Below are 21157 nucleotides of genomic sequence, written 5' to 3'. Positions count from 1 at the left end.
GATTGTTTTTGAAAATGAAAAACAGATGAGGGAAGATGCTATCAGAATGCACACACATAGGGAAACAAAAGAAAAAAAATTTACTAAGGGGCTCTGCTTTTATTTTCCCCTCTTTAATTAAAAGGCAAAGAATACTATCAGATATTTCCATTATAAAAAACAGCCTTTATAAGATTAGAGAAATCATTTATTGAGCACAATTATTCATTATATTTTTATAGGTGTCTTTAGCTGAGACACTGCCTAAGATAGGAAGAAATTTTTAATCACTTTAACAGGTAATTCAAATAATACAAATTTTATTATTATTTAAAAAATTTGGCCATTTCTTTACGGAATAAACCTTTATCCAAGAAAGAATTCATGAGTCTGTCTCTGAAATATACAGATAAGTAAGTTTCTAATGGACTTAATTTCGTTTTCTGTCGTTAAAAAATGCAGGTAATTCCATATTTACATTTGGAAAACTATATTAAGACAATCAGTTGACTCAAAAACTTTTTAAACTGCCTGTTTAAATACATGTATCCTTCTGGCGATGGGTTGTAACAGACACAGAAATCATGAAAGACCTAAGTTACCATCCTTGTGAGACTGGGTGTGCAGCAACTAGAGTAAGCAGTGTTAATTTCCAAAGGGTGTTCACTACGTATTTATTAGGCTGCTAAGACTGGCTACTTGAGAAGGGCTCATTAATTTCTTGGAATAATCAGAGAAGGCCTTGTTTGGGAAGATGTTAAATTCATTCAAAACCAACTTACCTGAAAGAAAAACCCTTAAAGAGAGCTTTTAGTACTGAAGATGTTGAATTACCTCTCACTTGAGCTAAGCAAAACAAAACAATGAATCCATTACAAGGTACTCCTGAGACTCAGTCTTTGAGATGACTCCTAACTACATCCCCTTTTCTTTTGTACTTTAAATATTTCTAGTGATTTTGGCCCCAAATCTCATTAACTTTTTCATTCAAGAAACATTTTGAATGTATATCTGGTGGTCACTAGAGATTTCACTTCACTAAAGGTTTAGGATGCAGAGTAAAACCCATTTAGTCCTTACTCTCAATAAGTTCATACTATGGTTTGGCAATAAAGACATAAATTATAATTCAGTGTAAAATATTCCTCAAAGAACTTATAAACAAAATATGGGACTAAGTAAGAGGTTATTGGAGTTGGAGTAACATTTTACTCCAATAAAAGGAAAACAGGGCACACTTAGGTTAGATGTTGAAGGATGAGTTTGCTGGGTTAAATGTCCCTGCCTACTTCTCTCAAAAATTACCATCCTTTTATTTCTACTCCCAATGCACGACTACAAGCCTGCAAAACCCCTTAACAGGTGCCTGGTCTGTCTTGCTTCTAATCCATCCTATACCATAAACAGATTCACAGTCCAAAACAAATAGCTCTGATCCCATTACTACTATGGTGAAAAATCTTTTGGTTCCCTTCTGGCTTCTGAATCTTCCAATGAAGGACGTCCACAATATGGCCATGAACTACTTTTCCAGACTTTTCTTTCACTACTTTTCTTCTATCCATGGTAGCTATCCTTTTAAAACTATTTACTTATTCACTATTTTCCAAACATACACTACACCTTCCATGCTCTGATTTTACTATTTATGTCTCAAAGATGTTGTTCATTATAACTTTCTGCAATAATGTTACTATTGAGCATCTGGAATATGGCTAGTACAACTAAGGATCTGAATTTTTACTTTAAGTTTAATTAATTTAAATTTAAATAGTCACATGTGCTAATGGCTCCCAAAGCAGATAGCCCAGGTTTGGAATACTCAATCTGTCTATAAAAGCACTAACTATCCTTTAAGGTAATTTTAAATGTCACCTGAAACTAACATTTTTTGTGATTTCATCAGTCAGAGATATCTCCCCCTTTAACGCCTTTCAAGGATTTGCAATATTCTGATTTGTATTATACATTTTTGGGTACCTCTTTCATTTTCCCCTACCCTTGGCTATCAAATATATTTCTATCCGTCTACCAACAGTATGTAAGCTTTCTGAGAACAGAGTTCATGTCCTCCTCTTTTGTGTGCCTCCTATGATTCCTGGCACAGAGTTTTGGCACATAAAAGGGTATTGAATAATTAACATATTTTGAAAGACTGATAAAGTAGAAATAATTCCCACATGAAACAAAAAGACTTGGATTTATTCTGCTTAGTTCAAGTCAGAGTAGATGATCCCAATGACTTAAACAGTCTTAAGTGGATCACCAACCCAGCCACTATTTTAGATGTTTTAGGTAAGTGCTATGCTGAAGAATGTATCAAAAAATGACTTAAATATTTAGCGTAAGTATCCCAGAAACATTCTGATAACAGACTCTTGCTTGTTACCTTACTTCCATGAATAGATGGTACATAAACAACAAGATGAGACAAAGATGGATAGTCTTGAAGTCTTAACGTCAGAGACTAAAAAAAGATGAAAAAAAAAGCTGATTTTATTTAGGATATACAGAGCTTAAAGCATGTTAAAAGATAAATTACAAACCCATTTCTTATTTAGTAAGTTACAAAAAACTGACTTCAAACTTTATGTTCAGTACTTCATAAAATGCCCACGTTTACATTTTCAGGTCAATGAACCTGCTGAATGTCAAGTTTCTAATAATTAAGTTAATATGGACTGCCAAATATTCCCTGAACTATATCGCTTCAAGTAAAACAAATGAAATGTAACACTAAATTAATTATTTTACAAAATTATTTCCAGATATGGTCTCTTATAATTTGTCTACTTGTTTTGTATAATATTACAGTATGATTTCTGCATTTGATTTTGGTGATATATGACAAAGAGCACTCAATAGTTGAATGGATGCTCAATATGACAGAACAATTGCAACTTAATCTGAAATGATTCTGATCTAGCTCATGTAATAAACAGTTGCTGGCTAATGATGTATGAACATCATCCCTTGGAACTTGTTCAGTAAGTGACACGAATGAACTACGCAAGTCTAACAACGCACCTCACCAAATGAGCATCTCTTCTCTTCTCAAAGCTAAGGCCTTATCTTACAGTCCATATTTTGAGGAATGACTAGATAGGAGACTGGTCTATTTAATGAAAAGCTAGCCTACCAAATATAGTTTTCAAGTTTGTTTGTTTGTTTTTTTTCTGACAATAGATGTGGGAAATGGGAGTAAGTTATATGTTGCAACAATCTTATGCATTAAGAAATTTCTGCACTTAACATTCTCCACTGTTCTTCAGAAGCACCCATGTGGGCAATCTGGACTAAGAATCTGAAGCACACTATCACGAGTGGTCCTCAAACAACCTGACCAGATTCACCTGGGAGTGCTTATTAAACTCCTGGGCTGTTGGAGAGCCGGGGTGCAATATATCCCTGTGAATGGTGCTCATAATATGAGTTAAGAGCATCAAGAGTGGGGAATGAAGAAAGAATTCATAGGGCCTGGACTCCATCTGAGGCCTGTCTGTGCTGATCATGCTCGGCCACCTCTCCAGTGGATTCTGAACTCTCTGCTTAGTGCCTGTGGGAATGACAACGGAAGGATAAGACCTCCTCCGGACAGCGGAACCTTGAAGATCGTATCCAGGTTACTCATCACCTAAGATAAAACAGACACTAATCACCCCTGCCTCCGGACAGTATCTATCGGAATGTAACCACAGGTTTATCGATTATTAACTGATTGGAATATAACCGCAGGCTTCTTGATTATTAACTGTTTGAACACATAACACGTGAATGATGGGGTTATTGTGATTGTATTTACCCTTCCTTTGTAAACCTCAAGGGATTTGGGGTGGTGGGTTTGGACACGTACACATGGGGTATAAAAGATTTTCACAAATGCTGGTTGGGGTCCTTGGCTAAGAGGAGACTCTGCCTTGGGCCCGCCAATGTAATAAACTGCACTCCACTAAAAAAATAAATAAATAAATAAACTCCTGGGCTGCATCTCAACTGATTAAAGAAAGTCTCTATAGCCAACTTACATATTCTAATGTAAATTAAAAAGTGACAGGGGCTTCACGTGTGGCGCAGTGGTAAAGAATTTGTCTGTCAGATGTAGGAGATGCAGTTAAATCCCTGGGTCAGGAAGATTCTCCGGAGTAGGAAATGGCAACCCACTCCAGTATTCTTGCCTGGAAAATTCCATGGGCAGACGAGCCAGGCAAGCTACAATTGCAGAGTCAGACACGACACAGCAACTGAACACACACACGCGTGCCTGTGTGCGCGGTCATGTCCGACTCTTTGCAACCGCGTGGACTATAGCCCACCAGATTCCTCTGTCCATGGAAGTTTCCAGGCAAGAATACTAGAGAGGGTTGCCATTTCCTACTCCAGGGGATCTTCCGATCCAGGGATCAAACCCAGCCTCCTGCATTGGCAGGCAGATTCTTTACCACTGTGCCACCTGGGAAGCCAGAGCACGTGCACACACACAAGAGGACCACACCAGCCAAAGCTCCAGGCAACTGAGACCAACCAGATAAGTGGTAGACAATATGAAAGATAAGTTAATTAGAAAGAACCATGACTATCTGTGTAGCTATCCACTCTGAGAGCTTTTGTTACTCTCAAGAAAAATTTTTTTTCTCAAGAACTTTTTTTTCAGGTCAGTCAGTTCAGTCACTCAGTCGTGTCTGATTCTTTGTGACCCCATGGACTGCAGCACGCTAGGCCTCCCTGTCCATCACCAACTCCCAGAGTTTACTCAAACTCCTGTCCACTGAGTCTGTGATGCCATCCAACCATCTCATCCTGTCGTCTCCTTCTCCTCCTGCCTTCAATCTTTCAATTTTTCAGATCAGAATACTTTAAAAAGATATGAGAATGTCAAAGTACATTTACTTATAAAGTTAAGCTCCCATATAGTTATAAAATCAGTAGGAATTTGGCAAGATACTATTTATGAAATTGCTACATTGAAAGGTAAGGTTAATACAAAGTTTGAAAATTTTTCAGTGTTTTAAAAATAAAAATTACCTTAATGCTAAGGCAACACACATAAAAAAACAAATAACAGTGTTTGGACGTCAGAAACCCTTCAATTTCCGCTGCTGTGTGTGGGGCAAAGCTGTGGTGCTATGTTTAATTTAGGCAAAAGAGTGACAAGGTAACTTTTCTCACACAACTTAGATTTCTTTCCAAAGGTAACTATTTTGTTTTTAGCAATAAGTCCATTTGGGCTCGCGAAATTGTCAGCGTGCTGTAGTTTGTGTGTTTTTAGAAACTTCTTCACTGTACCATGACAGAAAAGCTCCATATGATTGGTGCTCTGAAGGCCCTAAACTGCTTTGCTAGACGATTCCATCTAGTTATTAACAATTCAGTCAGCAGAGGTGCTCAAAATGGTGTGATTCTCATGTGACATTACCCTTGTTGAGAAGACATAAATAAGAATAGAACTCACAAAATTTTTTTACTTCAATCTTTCCTTTCAACTTCACATCAAAGTAACTTTGTGTGCTTTTTATAAATGGCTAACACACACAAATATATATATGTAATTTTGACTTTCATTATAATGGAAAAGTTTATTTGCATTTAATAATTACAATCATCTTCAATTGAGAATAACTAAGACAGCAGAAGATTATAATTCTTCCTTTCTAACTTCTCTCTTTTCTCCTCAAATCCAGCAGGCTTTTAATGCCGCCCAGCACTTTCTCATAGCATCCACTATAAAAAGTAGGCAGAGGGAAGAACTTGTTCTCCTACTGCTCGGACAGCTGTTTCTTACATTTTTTTTTTTTTTTTAATTATAAAAAGTTTTATTGGAGAAAAATAGAACCACCACGTACACAGGGAAAAGAGCACAAAAATTCAACTGACATGGAACTGAAAGTCACAACTACCCAATGTTGTTTGCAATTACTTTCCAATTTCTTAAATGGTTTCCCTCAATTTTTTAAATAGCTTTGCCAATTTTTTTCAGCTGAAATAACATCAAGTTTTCTAAAAAATTAAGAGCCTCAGCGAAGGGACCAGCTTTTAAGATAACAAAGGTGACACCAAGAGTCTCCTAATAGGACCAATTCTACCGAAAAATTCCTGAAGCACATAAGTACTGAGTCTGGTAGAGCAGTAGCTCAGAGACCATTAGGGATCAGTTAGAACACTGACTCAGACGGTCCAGTCTGTAGAGAGGGCAAACAAAAAAGCTGCATTTCCCTGTCAGATGAGTTCATGTAAGAAAACCAAGGAGGTGCTAAGAAAATACAGGCAATGGCTGCTCAAAATAATAAAGAAGGCATTCTAAATACCACATATTATTAGACAGCAGTGTGTAAAGTGATGCAATTAGAAAACAGGCAACTTAAAAAAAATATGGTCACAGGTCTTTGAGAACTCAAGAAAACCGTCAATACCAAACACAAGAGCTGAAAGTCTTCGCAGCTGAGGGTTGAAAGTGAAAGTGAAAGTGAAGTCGCTCAGTCGTATCTGACTCTTTGCGACCCCGTGAACTGTAAGCCCACCAGACTGCTCCGTCCATGGGATTCTCCAGGCAAGAATACTGGAGTGGGTTGCCATTTCCTACTCCATGTTTCTTACATTTAGAAAAAAATAACACAGGGGACTAAAACTAGATCAATACATTGTTTAATCTTTGAGACTAAAAAATAATATTAAAATATTATGGTTTAAGAGTTAACTTTTTAAAAACAGTAATAAAATAACATTTTATCAGGTTTTTAATCATTTATTTCTTTCTAACTCTTAAATTGGGTTTCCACGGTGGCTCAGTGGTAAAGAATTTGTCTGCAATGCAGGAGCCAAAGGAGATGTGGGTTCAATCCCTGGGTTGGGAAGATCCCCTGGAGAAGGGAATGGCAACCCACTCCAGTATCCGTGCCTGGAAAATCCCATGGACAGAGGAGACTGGAGGGCCACAGTCCACAGGGTTGCAAGGAGTCAGACACGACTAAAGTGACTTAGCACGCACAGCTCTTAAATTACAGACTGAAGAGGATATCCAAACTGAAAATTCAAGGAAATATTTAATATACCTTATCAATGACTTGTCAGTAAGTACATCCTATTACTTTTGTTTTTGTTTTGATCCAGTGTAGACAGTTAGGATAGAACTAGTGAGAGACCTTAAAAATGTTCTTGGGAGTGAAATCAGTTATTTGTCATATCAAGACAAAGCCACATGAATAAATATGCACCAAATAAGACTGACCAAAGCGACAGAAAAAAAATCACTCCAATCATTCCAAAGTCAAGTGTAACTGACTTGCAATTATTCATTCTGTCATCATTCCTCTCCTTGGTGCAGTACAGACTTGACTATATATAAAGATAAACAAACATTCATGAGAACAAATAACTGGAGCTGGGAGATGACCAGGACCAACCAGAAGACTGCACAACTGTATGAATATAATATTCATTATGACAATTTTTTTGACAATATATTTTAAACTATATATTTATTTGAAGACTAAAAGCTACCAATTCTAGCACATGATTACCAGTGTAATAAATACAATGAGGAAATTAGAACAGACATTTTCTAATATCAAATTTTAGAACTGTTCTATTTTTCAACAACAGATTTTGTTGAGGATGCAAATTAACCTTTTGTAAAGACTGCTGACCTGCCACAACTGCTTAAGGAAATCACTAGCAATTATTAAATAAATTCTATGGAACCTTAGATAAAAGTAGATAGTTACTGAAGGGTTTAGCCACAGATAATATTGAAATTGAAATCTGTTTTGTGTCTTTTTGTGATGCTTACTTCCCCAAACAAATTCTAAGTATACTCAACTCAGTATTTTAAGACAGACCATTCTAAACAAACTCTCAAACTAAATCTTAAAGTTTATCTATCTTTTATTATAATGCTATAACATATAGATTTAATTTTATTTAGGATTGATGATCTGTTTTCATCTATGAAAGCTAAAAAAAAAAAACATGCTATTCTCTGTTAAGTGTAGTTCTAGAGAAAATATTTCTAAAATGTACATTAGCAAATCTCAAAATTTATTTATTACCTAGATGAATTTAATCAAATAACATACTGTATATTCCTATATGTTCAAATATTTTTTTCACCTGGATATTAACATTCTAAAGCCATAATTTACCTTAATTGTTGGCAGCAGTTCAGCTTTCCATGATAAATCAACCCCTTGCCGGCTTGGAAACACATATGAAAATATAATTAAAGGACAAATATATTAAAGTATTATAAATTACCAATAAGCATCAGAACAACAAGAAACCATCTATGGACCTATCAGAAACACTTCTAATGAAGTCAAGTCTGGTAAGTCTAACACAATACGCTTTATCCACATAGTCCTTTTGGGCACAGAAAGTAGTTTTTCCTAGCAACCAATTACCAATGCTTGCAAAAATTACTAGTATGTTAATTTTATTTATTTTTAATTTTAAAGTCAATATTATAATTTAGTACGGTAGCAAAATGACAGTAAGTATATTTGAAGCAACTCTGAAAGTGTAATTTGAGTATATCTTATGTTGAGAAAATGAACAACTAAAGGCCTTATGTTTAAAACACTTACCACATAGAAGTGCTGTTTATGCAGCCAAAAATCCAACTATTTGTATCCTATTGATTAATAACACAAAACAAAGCACAATATTATAGAAAATAACTATATAAAATAAGCATTTCACTGTTTATGATAGGGTCAGTAGGCATAATGAAACATAAGATAACTTGCTATTCAGAAATTTATTCAAAATGGTCTCAAAAGTCAAACAGGTCAATGGTAGGCAAAGAAGTCTAAACAAACAGGTAAGCAAGTAACCTGGAGCAGCAGTACAAGAGATGAGACGATGGGTAATCTTTTCATAGCATACTGCTAAGCAAGTCTAATTTCTGAACAAACATTTAGAGTTCAGCAATGTCCACGCTTTAATTAGATAGAAATTACAAAGAAAGTAACCTCATTTTAACAAAAAATAAGAATGAACTACAAGTGGACTTTCATACAAAGAGGGGGAAAAAAGCCAGAGCCAAGACAAGTAATTAAAAATAATAATCTAATATAGCTTTTTAGTTTATCATTTGAGTTCTCATTTGATTACTAGAAGGTAACTTTTATGCAACTGAGATTGTGCTTGGATTGAAACACAATTCTAAGGGTTTAAGCCTAAAGCTTAGTTGTAACTTTATTAGTGCAGATTGGGAATACTGCAGAGATGGCTGTGGTATTTTAACAATATTACATATTCAGCTTCAGTTATTTAAATGCAGTATGACCAAAGATTGTCACTTCAACTTTTAATGAAGTAGTAAGAGCAGTGCTCCAAGATCTAACAATACTGAATTCCTACCAGAGCATAAGAGAATAAGAAACACTGCTGAGACAGCTAGATACATTGTCCCTTAGTATATAGACAGGGCAATAAAAGTACCAACGTTTTCATTCAACTAGTATTTATAAAATCTAATCCGGAGCCAAGGAATGATGCTAAACCCTAAAGAAAAATGATAAATCAAGCAGATTGAGTCTCTGCCCTCATGGAGTTTAAATAAAATTTTAAGATATTTTTCAAGAATATAGAAAAGTAAGTTGAAAGAAAACAAGAACACTGTGGTACTTCTCTACTCTCCACTGCTGACAAAATACTTGTCTGACTTCTTTATCAGTTGTCTGTGCTTCCCAGTACAAAAACATGACATCACAAATCAGAGCAACAGAAGAGAACTGCATGGGCCTAGACAAAGAAAACCTAGCAACCTCTCAAGATCAACTCATTTGTACGACTGGTTTTCGCAGCTACTAAAGGAGCCTGTATCAAAGATAGCCTTTATTATGAAAACTGCCAATATTCCAAACTACTTACTTTGGTGTCTAGGGAATTCTGATTCAGTCACTAACAGATTGAATAAAGTATTATTCAAACCAACCCTAAGACACTGTGTTGTTAAAACCTAGAAGGTGTCAAAAGAACAACTTCAGGTTATCTAGTAAACACTCTTACCTCAGCTAATTATAAAGCTTGTATTAAAAATCAGAGAAAGTCACTCAGGATTTGCTAACTCCTGAAGTATACAGAAAAGAAAACGCTACTTAATCATAAAATTTATAGATCTAAAAAAATATCTATCTATGGTAAAAAAAAAAAAATGGCATCCTCAACAGCTGCTAAAATCATTAGATGAAGGACTGATTAGAACTTGATAATGGATCATGCCAGTAGGACCTGAGTTCACCGAAAACTCAGTGCACTGATTTTTTTTGTCACTCAAAATGGGACAACCACTTACCTAACAATGTGGTAAGTATGCAGCTCTACTTATAAAACACTCCTACCAAAAAAAAATTTATTCAAGATTCTATATCTACCTACCTACCAGTTTACAGAAAACATAATGGATAGAAATACATGTTAAAAGATAGCACAAGAATACAATCAACTAAACCCCCCAAAAAAAATACATGGCATAGGAGGAAAAAAGAGGGGACTGTTATAAAAGAGACATAAGATCTATGAATCAAATGCCATGTATGTACTTTTTGGATTCTGACTCAAATAAGCCAACTTAAAACTTAAATGAACAAAGGAAAAGTGAACATGGGCTAGATACCATATGACATTAAGGAATATGTAATTAATTTTGGTGGGTAAAATAATGATATTATAATAATGTGTAAAATTCTTATCTGTTAGAAGGACTGAAATACGTATGGATAAAATGCCTGAATTTTGCTTTAAAAATGCTTCAGCCAAAAAAAGTGAAGAAGGATTAAATCACATTAGAATGGCAGAGTGTTGATAACTGTTAAAGCTGTGTAACAGTTACATTCTACTTTTATATGTTTGAAAACATCTATGATAAAAATGGAAAAGATTTTAAAAAATTCTCCACATATCCATAGACCTTATTACAGAAAAGGGATCCTCCAATGAACCAAAGATATATTTGCACTTTGGCAAAGATTTTTCCAATACTGCCATTTTTATTTGGAATAGTGTGGATGCTTTAAGCCATCACCCTCAGGGCCAGATTCTCTTGGGATAAACTGTTCATCCAAATTTTAGGCTGAGAGATGCAAAACTGTAGCAAATCCACTAAAATTAGTATTCACTAGTATCTAGCCCACAATGTCTGCCTACCAACTCTTCTAAAGACTTTCAGTTCAGTTCAGTTGCTCAGTCGTGTCCAACTCTTTGCGACCCCATGAATCACAGCATGCCAGGCCTCCCTGTCCATCACCAACTCCCACAGTTTACTCAAACTCATGTCCATCGAGTCAGTGATGCCATCCAACCATCTCATCCTCTGTCGTCCCCTTCTCCTCCTGCTTCCAATCCCTCCCAGCTTCAGGGTCCTTTCCACTGAGTCAACTCTTCGCATGAAGTGGCCAAAGTACTGGAGTTTCAGCTTCAACATCAGTCCTTCCAATGAACACCCAGGACTGATCTCCTTTAGGATGGACTGGTTGGACCTCCTTGCAGTCCAAGGGACTCTCAAGAGTCTTCTCCAACACCACAGTTCAAGAGCATCAATTTTTCAGCGCTCAGCTTTCTTCACAGTCCAACTCTCACACCCATACTGGAAAAACCATAGCCTTGACTAGACGGACCTTTGTTGGCAAAGTAAAGTCTCTGCTTTTTAAAATGCTGTCTAGGTTGGTCTGACTTTACTATATATCAAATGGCAATATCAACCAACTAAGTGACATATTAGATCCTAGTCCTAAAAAACACAAATAATCCAACAAAAGGGAAATGAGGAAACTTAAATTCTGAAAGATGTAAACATAAAGTGAAGAATCCTAGGGTATGAGGGGAAAAAATCAGAATAGAGAGCAAAGCACCCAAACTGGGAGGCAAATTCCTGAAAGCAAGAAGTGTCGATAAATTATTAAACAGTCCTAATATAAGAAAAGATGCTAAAGCATATAACATATTTGTAGCATAGTAGGTACTCATTAAAAAGAAATACACAAAATCATCATATTGACACTGTAAATCTGGGTAACACTGTAACAAAAAGTTACTAAACTACTTTAGAGAATATTTGGTATAAAATGTACTCCAAATTTCAGTATGGAAGTCAATGAAAAAGCAGGATTTACTTTAAAAAACAGAGAACAGTTTTGCTTAAATGTATCTGTTCTTTAAAGTACTAACATAATTTTAGAATTAAAAAAACGCTGAACTGAATTCCTTCATCCTAAACACAATGAAACTAAGGTAGAAAGGGTGAAAAACCTAAGCTAGAGGCAAAGTACAAGCTAACAGTATACCAGTTACAGATACATTTTGATCAGTACTTTTCAATCAATACTCTGTTCCAGATAAATGTTTTTCAATTAAATTGGTTTAATAATAGTTTATAGCTAAAGATGAGATCCATTAAGCTGAATTTTAAAAATAAACAATAGTCAGCCTTTAAAATTTACATAAAAGTGTACCAATTATCTTACCAGCATGGTGCTCTGACAATAGACATGAGTGTAGATTTTTCTATGATTTGCAAGGGGAAATGTAAAATATATCTTATCAGATTCCTAAAAACAAGAGGGAAGACACAATAAAACTATTATGAGTAGATAATTTCATAATTCAAAAATTCAGACAAAGTAATAAATAATTACTCTAATGAATTCTAATGGATTATTTTAATTCTATCATTCTTGGTGTTGTGAACCATTACTCTAGGAATGAAAAGAAGATATAGACGCAAAACAGTACAAACTCCGTACACCTGAACTTGTCTTGGAAGCATCAATATAAATGCATGCTTTTCTTGTTGGGTTTGGTTTTTGGCCTCATGATCTGACATGTCTTAGCTCTGTTCGCTGGAAAAGCCTTAGAAATGATAACTCACTACTCATAACAACTGTGAGTGCCCGAGTTACGGATTTTAGATACTGTTTACCAAAAACCAGGAAGAGTCACTTTGAGAAAAAGCCAGATTCAAGGTCTGGGACGGGAAGTGTCACACAATGAGCTAAAATACTATCTCAGACTAGACTGAGGAAAACATCAAAGATAACTAGACAGCAGCTATACTAAAAAGATCCAGGAGCCTACACTGAAATAGCTTCCACTGGTCAAAGACAGAATAGTTGGGTTTTTTTTTTTTCATTTATTTATATTAGTTGGAGGCTAATTACTTTACAATATTGTAGTGGTTTCTGCCATACATTGACATGAATCAGCCATGGATTTACATGTGTTTCCCATCCTGAACCCCCCTTCCACCTCCCTTCTCATGCCATCCCTCTGGGTCATCCCAGTGCACCAGCCCTGAGCACTTCTCTCATGCATCCAACCTGGACTGGCGATCTGTTTCACAATTGATAATACACATGTTTCAACGCTATTCTCTCAGATCATTCCCCCCTCGCCCTCTCCCACAGAGTCCAAAAGTCTGTTTTATACATCTGTGTCTCTTTTTCTGTCTTGCATATAGGGTTATCATTACCATCTTTCTAAATTTCACATATATGCATTAGTATACTATATTGGTCTTTATCTTTCCGGCTTACTTCACTCTGTATAATGGGCTTCAGTTTCATCCATCTCATTAGGACTGATTCAAATGTATCCTTTTTAATGGCTGAGTAATATTCCATTGTGTATATGTACCATAGCCTTCTTATCCATTCATCTGCTGATGGGTATCTAGGTTGCTTCCATGTCCTGGCTATTATAAACAGTGCTGTGATGAACATTGGGGTGTACGTGTCTCTTTCAGATCTTGTTTCCTCGGTGTGTATGCCCAGAAGTGGGATTGCTGGGTCATATGATAGTTCTATTTCCAGTTTTTTAAGGAATCTCCACACTGTTCTCCATAGTGGCTGTACTAGTTTGCATTCCCACCAACAGTGTAAGAGGGTTCCCTTTTCTCCACACCCTCACCAGCATTTATTGTTTGTAGACTTTTGGATAGCAGCCATTCTGACTGGCGTGAAATGGTACCTCATTGTGGTTTTGATTTGCATTTCTCTAATAATGAGTGATGTTGAGCACCTTTTCATGTGTTTGTTAGCCATCTGTATGTCTTCTTTGGAGAAATGTCTCTTTAGTTTTTTGGCCTATTTTTTGATTGGGTTGTTTATTTTTCTAGAATTGAGCTGCAGGAGTTGCTTGTATAGTTTTAATAGCAATTTTAGTATCAAAGACAGGACAATTTTAGTATTTTAGTTTAGAAAGAAACACAAAAATGTCTGAGCTCATAATAACACTAGAGGAACCCCCCCCCAAAATCTTATGATCACTGATGGAGGGTGTTGGTGAGCCAACTAACTATTCTGAAAACCAGTAAATGTAATATCCAAAGATACACAGAATTATCATTTTTTTCCTTCGTAATCTATTTGCTCCACTCTAGATAAATTTAGCAGATGAGAAGTTTTCTATATAGTATTTCATTAATAAAGAAGGAATAATCAAACCATAGTCTTATTGCTTTTGCAATAAATGAGTTAATGACTCTACGCCTTCTTCATCAATAATAGCTGCTAACATCACAAAAAGACGAGTCTAGTAAAAAGAAAAGCAAAACAAAAATATGAATCTGATGAAGCATCTAGACTCAACTACCAAGTCAGAGGAAGGAGTAGGCAAAGGAATATATGCAATGACACTATGGGAATGCAATCAGCAAAATCAAGACTGTGAAACTCTGGGACAAATGACTTTTTTTTTTCCCAACAAATAAACTGCAAGGAAAAAAAGGGTAAAGGAGGTATTAGAAATTTAAAGAGGAGTAAGAGATATATCAACAAATAATATGTAGATTTTGTTTGTAACCTGATTTAAGCAAACTAGAAAACAAGGAAACAATAAAAAAATTTGACAGTTATGATAAAACTAGAAAATTGAACACTGACAAGATATCAGGGAATTATTACTAAACTGATTTAAGATGGGAAAAAGACAAGTGCTTATCTTCTTTAAAAAGTCTAACTTTGAAAGGGAAATCTAAAATATTTTGGAAAAAAAATTGTTAAATCCATTGGTGGTGTACTTACATTGTAAGCCACATATGTCCATTTGGACACTTTTACTGGAACCCACATAGATGTCCCTAAGGTAAAAGAAATTAGTTTATTTGACTTTTTAAAAAATATTAAGTGATTTCTTTACTGCATACTTCTCAGTCGTAACAGGATTTGAAAAAAGCATCTTCCTGAATACTGGCTATTTAAAAAATACAAAATCCAAGGAGATGTTCTCCATATACTCATCACCAAGGGGCACTCAGATCAAGTGAAGCATTTAAAAACTATTTGGTGTGTAACTCTAAGAAGTATCAACAGAAGTAAACAAATATTTTCCAACCTAAGTAGAGTATGAAATACATATTAAAAACAAAATTTACCAGCAAAAGGTATGCTATTAAACCACAAGACTAAAGAATGTTACCAAGAAACTAAGTCAAGAATAACGCAGCATTTATTTATGTGGCTGTCAGGAGAAGAGAGGCAATTAACTCTTTTAAACTTAGCTACTGTCATATTATTTTCAGTACAAAATTTTTATCAGCAATATGTTACAAATCACTTTTTAATTTTTTCTCTCAGTCAAGAACCTCATAAGAAATCAACACAGGGAAATAAATAAAATATAATAGGACTATAACACTGGAAGCATTACAAAGAGTTTATCTGCTAATGACAAATTTACCTAAATAATATCCAAAACTATACTTAAAATTAAAATGTTATTACTACCAACCTGTTAAGTCAGAAATTATTGCTGGATTTTCCTCAAAGTGTTTTGCTGGGTGTCTTATAAAATGGTGATTCAAAACCGACAATTTCTTCTTGGGATTTTGAGTTATCTAGAAAGAACATTGATATATTCTGTATCCTTTTATATCCATTGTGATGACATAATGAAACTTTGTTTCAAGTGTGGATTCTTTACCAGCTGAGCCACCAGGGAAGTTACAATAAAAATAAAGTCAACAGTTACTCTGGTCCAGGCACTGTTCTAAGTGCTTAATGGGAGACTACTTACCCTTTGAGTATAGTTCCCTTGTAAGTATGTATGTTTTTCTACCCAAACTGAATGCTTCTTGAGAGGCAGGAAAGTATCCCAACATTTTAATGTCTAATGTTTAGTAAAATATCCTAACATTTTATTATCGAATATTTAGTCTAGTCTATCATATACAGTGAATTTGTGAAAAAGCTCAGTTTCATAGTATTTTGATTCTTAACAGTATTAGTCAAAAATTTCTCATTTGTCCCTTGAAATGCGTCTGTAAAACACTTATCCATCCAAAATTATAATTTATTACATGCTAGTATTAGGGTTTTCTCATCTTAGAATTTAATGGAAAACAAGATATGATTTGTTAAAATTAGTTTGATATATCATTTTAAAAATATATACCTTCTGAAATTCATCTGTTATCAGCTGAAATGGGGTTTTTCCTAAACATATTGGCCATAGCTAAACAGTCACAATTAAAACAATGTTGAAAAGCTGAAAAATGTTTGCACTCCATGACTATACAATTGCAATATTACCAGTGTTAAACCTATAAAACTGATTTACTTTAATACACTAACTTAAATATGGCATCTTGTGATTTAAAATGTGGTAAAATGGATCAATTTGTGTCTTTCTTTTATCAATCATTCTCTCTGATAATAGTTATGCAGCTTTCTGAAGGAGTAAAGAAAAGAATACACTACCTTATTCCTAAGAGAAAATGCTACAGGAGCAAGGTTAAGACACAGTAAAAAGGAAAGCATTACCTAGAGAGCTACTGAGAAAGAAACTACACATAACAGTCTCTCAAAGAACTAGAGCCTTCAGGAGAAAGAACTCCCAAAACCTGCCATAATGACAAATAATGTGAAAAATAAAAGGAACTTTTTTCTCCAAAGAAAGAGAAAGTGAAGTCGCTCAGTCGTGTCCGACTCTTTGTGACCACATGGACTGTAGCCTACCAGGCTCCTCCATCCATGGGATTTTCCAGGCAAGAGTACTGGAGTGGGTGCCATGTCCTTCTCCAGGGGATCCTCCCAACCCAGGGATCCAACCCAGGTCTCCCGCATTGCAGGCAGACACTTTACCATCTGAGCCACCAGGAAAGTCAGATCCTCTGTCTATGGGATTTTTCCCAGGCAAGAATACTGGTGTGGGTTGCCATTTCCTTGTCCCTTCACCCCCCAAAAAAAGAAGGACATATATCAAATGTTAAGCAGTAAAAGGGAAGAACTGAGGAAGATTTATGGTATCTTTCATTCTTTCAATTTTACTGCATTCTTAATTATTACTAGTGATCAAAGATTACAGATAAACAAAGATATTTCCATTTGAAACTAATCACAGTCAATGTAAGGTGTAGGCTTCTACTATCATCCAAGTAAAAAAATGTATTAAATTTTTCAACTCTCTAACAAAATGTTTTACTTCAATGAAGTAACTTTTAGTTTAAAAATACATACTTGTTTAGTATCAGCATCAATAAGATCAAAGAATGCTCGAATTGTAGTCAATTGCAATTGTTTACACCTGAAGAATAAAATGTTACAAATGAAACTTTCTTTAAAAATATACTTTTGATACAAACATATACTTTGATAAAAAACATAAAAAATTAATGGACTATAGACATTTCTTTTAATCCAGTGAACTCTAAAATTATTTAACAAATCATTATTAATAAGCATACATCTTAAAGCTGAAACCTATCTAAATAAAGTAAATTTAATCTTCCCAGATATTTCAGAGTAGAAGTATCCGGCTGCTCTGTCTTCCCTAAATCTACATGTCTACCCTAGACACAGGCATATTGTCTGACCCATCTTCACATGTCTGAATGGTTGTGTTCCCGACACCACTGATTGCACAGCCAGAGGAAAGTGAAAAGAGAATCTTTAAGCCAATGGACATAGAGATAAGATACTAGGGTTTATGTATTTCCTGCCTCTTATTTAATCTATTTATTTATATTAAGCATAAATCTAACTCCTAATTGGTTTTCCATGTGCTGCTCCAGAATAATCAATGCTGCAATAATCAAGTCCCTGAGTTTGGTGACTGGCCAAGGGTCTTTGATTCTGCCCAACCATGATAAATCCCAAAATTCTGACATTTGACATTAGCTTCATTTGAGACTGATGCTACTGGTTCTTCAAGCGATGGTTTTACAGGTTGCCAAGGACACCTTGGTCAAACCAAGACAAGAACAAAGGTTGAAATTTTAACCCCTAAGTTAATCTTTCTCCCAAGCCCTTATTTATTTATAGAGAAAGCTCTAAGAAAGATAACAAACCAAGGTATTCACTCACGAGAAAAGAGGACCGTCACAAACTGCCAAAGTAGTTATATTAACTTACCACACAATGGAGAGGTGGTCTGTTGAGACCCATGTCTTAGGCACTGCTGAACTCTAAAAGGAAAGAAGCAAGATCACAGTTAAGAAAAGCACACTTGTTATTCTCCAACAGCCTTAAAATTCTTATAGGCTAGTATTTAGAAACATGTAACATTAGTTTCACTATTTTATGATGCACAGACATTTTAAAATGTCTTATAAAAAGGTGACCGCCCCCCCAAAAAAAGGTGACCCCCAAATATTACAATATTTCCTGTGTAAAATAACTGTCATTACTACTTAGTCAAGCTTAAATTATTCTTTAAAAATTATTAAAACATCTACAGGTTACTTACTGAAGTTTAATGTCTAACTCCTCATTACTTTAATAAGAGGCTGAGTTTATAAATTTTTAATAAATCATAGTATATGTATAAATTATAATAGATATTTCAGTAATTTCAGTTCTGATTAGACTATCACTTAATAAATTCTAAGATGTTAATTCTAATCAGGATATATCTGAGAGATACCTAGGCCTGGGGAGACTTTATTCAAAATAAATATGCCTAATCACAAAACCACCAAATCAGACTTTTATAAGTGGGGTACAGATTTTCATTAAAAAAAAAAAAAAATCTCTAGATGATTAGCAATATATACTACTGGTTAGAGACAGAAGGGCAAAAGCCTAGTAAAAAATGTAAGTTTTCAGGTTTCCTAACAATGACCAGCAACATCCAAGAACTAGAGAATTTTTTGATACAAGGTAATGACCTCCTCCTGAATGAACAGCATCTTACATACAATGGGGGAATATTAAGTAAATCTAATATTATTTTTCATATCATCTCTCTCTCTCTGCACTGTCAAAGACACAAAGAGATGCTCTCCCTAGAAATGTCAAAATAAAACGAAAATAGGAAACTAACAATGCTATGTGTGATAAAATTTAAAGGCCTATCATGCCTCTTTAATTAAAAAAAAAAAGGTATTTATAACTTCTAATGAGTCATTGTAACCCTGGTACTCTGCAAATAACAATGTGTACTTGGGTTCCAGGCTCTATAGTTGAAGGAAAATCTACAGCTTACTAAATGAACTTATAGATATTAGATATCTTATTTAGGAATTACTGCTGGCAACTTACTTTAAAAACTGAGACAACCAGAGTTCACTGTGGTTCTAAGGTTTCATTAGATTCTCAGTAAAATGAGAACTCACTGTAGACATAATTTACTATTAATTAGGACACAAAGCTAATTTACTTTCATTCAGTCTAATATCTGTGTTAGAGCTAAAAAAAAAGGAAAGTCAACATAAACAATAAAGGTAGTTGCTGACAATCTTTGTGGTAGCTAGAGTGCATATTTCAGTCTCTTTCCTCCAAGGTGTGACTAAGTACTAACAGTGTGTAAAAAAGAGGGAGATGCGCCACGGTCAGACCTGACTGCTCTGCCTCCACGCTTTCTCCTCCCTTCCTGTGGTCGAAACAGTGATGATTAAAGCAACCTTTTGGGTAAGGCATTCAAGAAGGAGGAGCCTGAGTCCCTTACTGAGCCTCCTTCATAAACCACCCACCACTTAAATACACACCTAGGGCAGTTAAATGAGCAAAATGTAAAATTCTACTGTTTAAGTGCCATTATCTGCATAAGTGAACATTACAGAAGTTTGATCTACCATACTAAAATAACTAAGGTCTCTAACTTGAATGGTTTTTTCCCCAATGGGTTCAATGTCATTTAACTGGTCTTGAGATAATCATTAAAAAATTACTTCTTAATAATTGTTTTTTTAAGGAGAATATACATGTAGACATATAAAAGACAAGATTATTTGAGAGCTAAAAACTAAATAATGAAATATTTAAAAGCTAAATAAAACTCAGATTATACAATAACCAGCTTTAAGTTCCATAATAAGTGAAATATATTTTCATCAGAGACACAGATCCACAAGTTGCCTTAAACATAATACATTAACAAATCGATTGGAAAAGCATGCACACACACACCATTAAAAAAACTAAATTCTTTAAAAGCTGTAAAAGCGGGTATCAATACAGCATCATGCTCCAGATCAAGTCTAGGCAATAAGTTATATCCAATTTTATATGACTAAAATGTCTATTTTTACTAAGAATTTCATATTTAGAGTTTCAAGAACTAGAATATATCTGCCCAAAATATTTAAGCAGCAAAAAACCAGATTCATACCAACAATGAGCCTAGAGAGGTTTACCAATAAGTAAATTAGTACTAATTAGTTCCAAAGCTATTACGGCTATATCATAGCTCTTCCAGTAGTAAGAAAATGGTTGGTAAGGGCAGAACAGCCTAATAATTTTTATTCTATGTAGCATTCAATATTTACTTAATGAATAGCAATTTATGAAAGAGCAATAGTAGCTAAGTCGAGCAAAGGCATATCTATGAAGACAACAGCTATGAAACAAAGAACTATCATCTGAAAAGCAAAAGGAATGCTATGAATTTTCTTTTTAGAAATTAAATTGAGTTATATTTGTAGACAATGTGTATACTGAGTTTAAAAATTAAGCTCTTAACTGAAGACTTCAAAGCTAAAAATACAAAAATAATGTAAGTCCTAAAAAGAAACCTGAACTTATTTTACAGAAACTATGTATCCTCGTTAAAGATCAAATACCTGATGTGCTAGCAGGGAAGAATAAGTAGCAAGTTTATTTATCAGGTTTCTATCTATACTTTGATACTCTATCAGGGCTCTATCTATACTTTGATACTCTATCAAGTATCAATCACTCAGTCGTGTCCAACTCTTTGCAACCCCATGGACTAGCCCACCAGGCTCCTCTGTCCATGGCGTTCTCCAGGC

General features: G+C 34.8%; 1 protein-coding gene across 2 annotated transcripts in view; it reads right to left on the bottom strand.

Annotated features, from left to right (window-relative positions):
• PGAP1 (post-GPI attachment to proteins inositol deacylase 1) overlaps nucleotides 1-21157 on the bottom strand; it is a 73375-nt gene that overhangs the window by 29654 nt on the left and 22564 nt on the right. For both annotated transcript variants that reach the window (XM_065930909.1, XM_065930911.1), the window contains exons 6-13: nucleotides 18321-18373; nucleotides 17427-17493; nucleotides 15700-15805; nucleotides 14994-15049; nucleotides 12438-12521; nucleotides 8556-8602; nucleotides 8115-8166; nucleotides 2369-2446 (exon numbers count right to left, since the gene is read on the bottom strand). In XM_065930909.1, coding sequence (XP_065786981.1) covers nucleotides 2369-2446; nucleotides 8115-8166; nucleotides 8556-8602; nucleotides 12438-12521; nucleotides 14994-15049; nucleotides 15700-15805; nucleotides 17427-17493; nucleotides 18321-18373 — 543 coding nt within the window. The remainder of the gene's footprint in view (nucleotides 1-2368; nucleotides 2447-8114; nucleotides 8167-8555; nucleotides 8603-12437; nucleotides 12522-14993; nucleotides 15050-15699; nucleotides 15806-17426; nucleotides 17494-18320; nucleotides 18374-21157) is intronic.

The sequence above is a fragment of the Muntiacus reevesi genome, chromosome 3 (genome assembly GCF_963930625.1).
Source record: "Muntiacus reevesi chromosome 3, mMunRee1.1, whole genome shotgun sequence".
Classification (NCBI taxonomy): domain Eukaryota; kingdom Metazoa; phylum Chordata; class Mammalia; order Artiodactyla; family Cervidae; genus Muntiacus; species Muntiacus reevesi.
Note: the sequence above shows the minus strand (reverse complement) of the source record. Positions and strands in the feature narration are given on the sequence as shown.